Source organism: Ostrinia furnacalis, unplaced genomic scaffold (genome assembly GCF_004193835.3).
Source record: "Ostrinia furnacalis isolate ACB-3 unplaced genomic scaffold, ASM419383v2 OfSCF4279, whole genome shotgun sequence".
NCBI lineage: Eukaryota > Metazoa > Arthropoda > Insecta > Lepidoptera > Crambidae > Ostrinia > Ostrinia furnacalis.
The window spans coordinates 260,324-267,821 of NW_021134518.1; the positions used below are offsets into that span (position 1 = coordinate 260,324).

Here is a 7,498-nt window from a genome sequence, read left to right on the forward strand (position 1 = left end):
CATTGTTATTGCAAGGGGTGTGTGGGAGTTGAAATACCCTAAAACACCGACAGGTGGCGATTCAGAACAAATTACAAAAAAAATACAACAATTAACAGTTATTACTTAAAATACACGTGGATAATTAAACATAAGACAGCATAATTGCATGATAGTGTAAAATTACGTTAACAGTGAACTGTTCAAGGAAGTAAGGATTTAAATTGTTCAAATACCGTTAGAAAGTCTACGCATGCGTAGTACCGCAGTGCGCGGGCGCCGCCTCTGCCCGTTAGCGGATTAAAACATTGCCCTCATTTTTGTTGATATCGGATAAAGTGAGATACACGCAAAAAAAAGATTTTGACTGAGAAATACCTTTTCATTATAGCATTTATTGCATAGGGTTATAAAATAATACTACGGATACTTATTTATTTATGTTGTGAGTTGTTTAAGAATTTTAAACATTAGGTACAGTTTTTGTATCGATAATAAAGTGTAAATAATGATATACCTACTACAATACATACATTATTATGTGCATCGTATGTATTAAAAACTCTCCTTTCTCTCAAACGCACAGTTTTTCAGGTGTATTATTTACACAGAAGTTGTGTTAGAATTTATACTTTGAAGAGGTTGTAATAGAGTGGGAATTTGTTCTTCAATGACCAGTGTCAGTAGCTGTATGACTAATATATCATGTTACGTCAGCTTCTGATAACAATTGAGAAAAGTACAGTAGGTTAACTGTTAATAATAACCGATACCTTGAAAAAACTAGCATTTAAATAAAGTATGTGACTTGGCCATTTCGTTACGGAATTATTCCCACCTGTAACTCCTGTGTAGCCAGGATTTACAGCTTCACTGTCAAATATAAAGCCAACCAGTGAAGGTCAAGTTTGTCCCGGGGGAAAGTTAAACTGTCATTGGACCCGCAACGAAATTAAGAACACAAGAACATAGGAGGAGTTCGAGGTTAAGGTTCAATTTCCCTCCAGTACAAAACGAACGACAGGTAAAACAAAGGTATAACAGAATTAAAGGTAATGATCAGTTAGAAGATAGCGAAACGACAGTGCACATAATATTTTATCTAAAGTGTAGAGTTTGTTTAGTAGGGCGTTTTATGATAGTCTTGGCTCTACATGATAAATTTTTCACAATAAGAGCGAGCGATTCTTCTTGGCAACATTTTCCATGAAAATGTGTTTGGTGGGATTTATTTCTCGTAACATGCATTATTAAAGCTCTATAACCTTTGATTTTTACATACTCTACTGTAAGCGGATATCTGAAACAATTATTTTAAGACTTTTTAATAAAATTAGTTCAACTAATGTAGAGACTACTGTGTCTACATTAGTTGTGTTTTGATCATAAACTGGAGAAAGTATCTTTGTGTTATTCAAATGGAGTTTTGTTATTGATGGATGATAATTAAAAAATCTTAATCGCACCTAAAGTCTGGACAGCAAATTACATAAATAATTCATTAATTTCACACGAATCGTACGATAATATGTTAATATTCTACAACTTATAAATAAACAAAGTAATAAAATCGTAGCATCTACTTCTAAATTAAGTCACTTTTTATTTTGACGATCAGGTTCAATTAATTCAATGAATTAGTCAATAAATTATGTATAAAAATAACTTGAATGAATTTTCATGAAATTCGACATACATTATTTATTAAATGTGACAAGTACATTACATTTTTATATTATACCTACCTAATTAAGATATTTAAAAGTCAAACATACTCTCACAAATTGAGGAATTTTAATTAATACCTACAGTATACCGATAAAACATATTAATTGTCTATTATGTATATTCAGCTCGTTAAAAAATATTTTGCATATTCACACGGCTTCATTTGTTAAAAACTATTCAATATTGTGTTGAATATAACTTGTGTGGGACCAAAACATTGTCATCTCGTAAAAAGAGCCTTGCCATATTTTCTGGTAGTGCTGGAAGAGTATTGTAAATATGTTTTTTCAGTTTTTCCTTTATTCAGTGTGGACATAATTATAAAAAATCTTCTGCTTACGTTTTTTCTTGCGTGGATATCAATAATTTGTCAAAGGACGATTTTATTGCGAGTCCCAGGAGCAAAAACCAAAACACTAGTATTATATTATCTGTGCCAAAACTTTGATTAGGTGGGTACGCCACGTTCTTTTATACAGGGTGTTAGGTAAATGGGTATATGAGCCGACACTAGCCCATGTTAACATGGTTATATAAATGGTATGGTGAAGTCAGAAATTTGATAACATCATTTTATTTTTTTTAATTTTCGTACAAAATAAATTTTATAAAAACCGAATTGTATGAAAATTAAAATAATTAAAATAAAGATATCAATTTTCTGACTTCACCATACCATTTATATGACCATGTTAACATGGGCTAGTGTCGGCTCATATACCCATTTACCTAACACCCTGTATAGGCTAAAAAAGCTAACCTATGCGTAAGCGTCTCTTAAGTCACAGAGAACGAGAACATACTCCCCTTTACCTCTCCTTTACGAGCTTTCTACAAAGCAATTATAATTCCTATGTCTCAGTTAATAAAGTACAATCTCCTTGTTGCAGGTGAAACTGGCAGCACACACGCGTTGTACCTGGAGACGATAGTGGAGGAGACGAGCGATGACCTGCGCTCCGAGCGCTCCTCGGCCGCCACCTGGCTCTCAGATTCTGACGCGGACTCCGTTATACACGTGCGAGGAGCCGCTGGTGAGATCTTATTCCATGATTTTTGAAGAAACTATAGTGGCCTAGTGCCCGTTTTCAGTCTACAGTTGCCGCGAATACTCGCTATTATTCGGTATTCGGCATTACTCGACATTTTTTTGATATTCGTCGAATACCGAATAATAGCTAATAGTATTATTCGGCATTCGGCGAATAGTCATTTAAAATAAACTTTTAGTGAACAAAAAAGTAACGAGTTAAAAATAATCATATTTTTATTATTTTCCCTAATAAAACAATACACAATATCAATTATTATTTGTAATAGTTATGTACCTGTGCCTATCATATTCATGAAATTAACCCTCCGTGTACCAGGTGACTAAAAGTTACGTCCCGTACCAGGTGGGGGTATGACATACCCTAATAAACAAATAAAAAAAAAATTATTAGTAAAAATTATAAGTATTATTTACGTATGCTTATTAGGTTTAAGAAAATATCTGAGCTGAAAATATGTATTTTAACATTTTTATCATAAAAAAAAACAAAAAGACACAATTTCCGTTGTTCTTGTAATTTAGGAATCAGTTTCTTATGTATAATTTATAATTAGTGCCTCTAATTATGACAACCGTTTTTATTTAACAAAGTACAAGATATTAATGTACTTATAATTTAAAAGTAAATTAGAAACGACGACATCGTAAAGGTAGTCGACATGGAAAGCATTGGGGGAGGCCTATGTTCAGCAGTGGACGTCCTATGGCTGAAATGATGATGATGATGAAATTAAAAACTGGAATTACATTTATTTTAAACATCGGTTTTCTATTTACCACAATATTCTGATGAAAGAAAATGAGTATGCTCAATGCATAAAATGGGAGCGTAACAATTTCATAAGTAGGTATGTATAACATGAAACAGATTTCTTTAACTTTATTGTTTTCTTTTCTCACAACCTTAGAAGAAATTAGAAATAATTTTTTTTTTTATGTCGAATAGTAATGTCGAGTTATTCGACTATTCGCCAAAGTGAATGGCGAATAATCGGTATTCGACTATTCGCTATAACCACTATTCGCGGCAACTCTAGTTTTCACTATCTATCCCTATTTTTAAGTGGCCTTTATGAAAACAAAATTCTTGTAATGTGTTAGCTACCATAGGGGTCACTTAAAAATTAGGGATTGATGGTGAAAACGGACATGAGTCTAATTACTCATTTTATAATAGGCTAGAATGAGAACAACCTTCTGCCTGGCCCGGTCCTGGCGGTCCGGGTGATTTCAGGAGTTTTAAATTCCACAATAAATTTTTAAGTATCGTTTTCAAAATAGGTACCTTCTACTAGGAATATAGTTTGTAAACTTTATGAATAAAAAAATAAAATAGAGCCATTTTTTTAAACTAAAAGCTAACAGCGCCATCTAGTATAACGCATCCGAACTACGTTCAGTAGCAAAGCACCTGACTTAGCATGCTTGTATGCGCCATTCACTCTGCTCAAGTAAACGCTTAAGTCTAAACTAAGCAACATAGATGGCGCTAAACCCTAGTTTTAATGTTTAGTTTGTGGAGGTAGAGTCGATTTATATTTTCGGCTCTTGTCTTTGATGATGGTGGTTATAGTATTTTCAATGCTGTGATTTATGCATGCTAACACTATGTAAATAATGATTCTAATGAGATGACGTTATTGGTTTCGTGAAGCAATTTTTTGGCAGCAACAATGCGATGCGATCACAAATCTTGGACTTGATCCAAAATAGAACAACCGCGCGTTACATTTAGTGTCACTGTCATTACCGACGTCACAGCCGACGCACTCCTGAACAATATTACTGCAAACAGAAAGAAGTAACCGAATCAAACATTTTCAGCAGGGTCAGAGGACAGCGAATCGGAGCGAGAATGGGCTTGCCCGGCGAAGCGGCGGCGGCGGGAGCGCGCCTCCTCGCCCGCCAGCTCGGGCTCCCTCTCGCGCTCCTCCAGCCTAGCGCAGTTTGAGTCCCTCGAGCGCTCCTGCGCCGCGCCCGCCTCGCCCAGCCTGTCGCCCGACTCGCTGGAGTCGCCGCCCGCCTCCCCGCCGCCGGCGCGCGCTGTCGCGCCGCGGACGCATCTCTCCGCGGAGAACCTCAGCGAGGACAGCGGCTACAGTGAACGCTCTCGGCGACCCCCGCCCGCGCAGCGCCGCCCGCCCGAAATAGCGCACCGGCCGCCCGCCGCCGGCAGCGTGCCCTGCCTCGCGTCGCCCAGTGCCGAGCGCCGCCCGTGCCGCGCCGCGCGCGCCCTCTCGCTGCCCGCCGAGCTCGACGTGTGCGCCGAGCCGCGCCGCCACGTGCCCGCGCACCGGGCGCACTTCCGCCAGACGTTCGAAGTCAGCGACAGCCTCACGGTCAGCGTGGCCGACCTGACCGCGCTGGACTACCGCGGCGGCCCGCGCCGCCCGCGCCTGCCGCCGCCGCCGCCGCCTCCGCCGCGAACCCGGCGCGACCCACCCCCGCCGCCGCCGCCCGTCGATGTCGTCGTGCGGCAGCCCGCCGCGTCGCCGGCCCGCGAGCCGAGCGCCGGAAGCGACTCCACCACCGAATCCGAACTCGCGTTCGCGCGCGAAATGGAAACCACCGCGCGACAACTCGACGAGACCGCGAGGCGGGCGCTCGCGGAGAGCGGCGATTTCGATCGCGAACTGTCAGTGTTAACCGCGAGACGACTCCGGGACTCGTGGGGCGTCTGGGACGACGTCCTCGACGAGCTGCGACGACGGATGGAACCCCAGTCGGCGACGCCCTCCCCGCCTCGAACGCCATCCCCGGACCCCATCCGGGAGCCCTCGTTCACGTCGACGCCGCTGCGAGCGGGCGACGCGCGAGTGCGGTCCACCCCCGAGCTGCGAGCGCGCGCCACGCCGCAGCGCGAGACGCCGGAGGAGCTCCGGGCGTCGCTCCAGCTCGTAGCGCCGCCGCCGCCGGGCGCCACGCCGCCCGTCCGCTCGATCTCGGCGGGCTCGAAGGGGGTCACGTTCTCGCCCGTGGTGGCGGAGGTCAGCTGGCGCGAGACGAGCGCGAGCACCACGGAGAGCGAGACGACCGCGAGCGACGACGCGGCGGACGCGGAGGTGGAGGTGGTGGGGGCGGCGCAGGCGCGCGCGCCGGCCGCAGAGCGCGCTGCCGCCATGACCGACGCGGGCGCGCGCGCGCCGCGCAGCCGCATCGCCGGCTTCCTGTCGAGGTTCGCGAACTTCAGGTTTTCGGGGCGCAAGGAGAAAAAGTGTCGGGGCGCAGGCGCGAACGGGAGGGCGGTCGGGAGCGCGCCGCCGGCGGCAGACGCGGGGCAGGCTCCGCGCGCGGCGGCCGCCGGGCCGCAGTATGTGCGCATCCCGCTGAAGGAGGAGGGCGTGTCGCGGGCCGCGGGCCCCCCGGCGCCGGGCGGCGTGGCGCACAAGCCGCCGCGGCCGCGCCCGCCGCCCGCGCCGGCGCCCGGCGTGCTGGAGACGGACGTGGACACGCAGCGCACGGTGCTGCACGCGCGCTCGCTGCTGGCGCTGGCGCCGCCGGACCAGCGCGCCCCTCGCCCGCACAAGTCTATGGAGTTCCTTCTCGACAAGGACAGCGCGCAGACAGTACAGGTGAGTCGCTTTTCTCGGTATTATTCGCTGCCGGCCTGTCTTTCGCAATGTTTACAAACAGCGCGATCGATGCCGGCCGACGACCCGCGCGTCTTTGCGACAGCTTAATATGTATTTCTACATTTCACACGCCAGATGCCTTCGGCGAAAGCGCCGCCTAGATCACGTGCGGCAAAAGTACGTGCTTTTGAAACCGCAATGGTGTCTCTATTACAAATAATGCAATAGGAAATCGTTGTTAGCGTGTCGTTGAACCCTCGAACGTAACAGCTGTCATGGGGCATGAAATAGATAACGTAATAAGCTCGAGCGGCTAAGTCCCGAGAGGGTCAATTACGCCACCGCGTTCACACGCATTAGCACAGGGCGGAGGTGAAAGTGCGCACATCTGCACCGCATTGTGGCCGCCATATCCGTCACGCGGTGGGCGTAACTGTAGTTTTATCAAAGCATGCGCGCTATAATTGCGACTGCTATCGACTGCGCCGGGCCCCAGCACAGGAATCCCGACCTTAAGTCTGGGACCTAGCCCTGAGCTATGCGTCACAGCTGTTAGAAATCCCATTGTTAGATAATCACACAAGCGCAGACAGTGATTTATAAAAACTGGGAGCTGAATGGCTTTCGGATTAGATAACAAAAAGCCCTTAACAATTGAATGGAGGCGACGTAGGAGCCGCCGGTAATAAAAACGCTTCCAATTAACGAATCATTTGTTCTTATTTTGTGCACAATGCACGATAATGGAGACAAGAATGACTGGTGACTACCTTGAAACGAGTCATTATCTGCCTTTGGTGTCTTTGATGTTGGCGTGGACTATGTTTGCCTTTACGAACAAAAGACTGATATTTTTTTCTATAAAAGTTCCCACGGTAAAATAGTTACCGTTTGAAATAATGTCCAACAATTTGTGGGGTCCCTTAGACGAAGATTGTCGTACGTAGATGGCCTCAATTGTAATGGTAATAAATGGTTATCCTTGTATCGCATACTGGGTGTCACCTATGAAATATTAATCAGATAAACACGATTGCAGTTCTGATGTCATTCTTGCTGCGAATAGCTTATTTGATCATCTAATGACATTTGCAGTATGCATTTACAAGTCAATAAGGAAGAAAAATAACATCGGTTTGTTTACAACTAACGCTTCGAAATCAAT

The 7,498-nt window shown here is 45.2% G+C and overlaps 1 protein-coding gene across 1 annotated transcript in view; it reads left to right on the forward strand.

The window, feature by feature from the left end:
• LOC114359265 (serine/arginine repetitive matrix protein 1-like) overlaps positions 1-6,333 on the forward strand; it is a gene marked incomplete at its 3' end in the record, with an annotated part of 53,767 nt that extends 47,434 nt beyond the window's left edge. The window contains exons 2-3 of the mRNA XM_028313572.1: positions 2,598-2,741; positions 4,586-6,333. Coding sequence (XP_028169373.1) covers positions 2,598-2,741; positions 4,586-6,333 — 1,892 coding nt within the window. The remainder of the gene's footprint in view (positions 1-2,597; positions 2,742-4,585) is intronic.
• Positions 6,334-7,498: the final 1,165 nt, after the last annotated feature.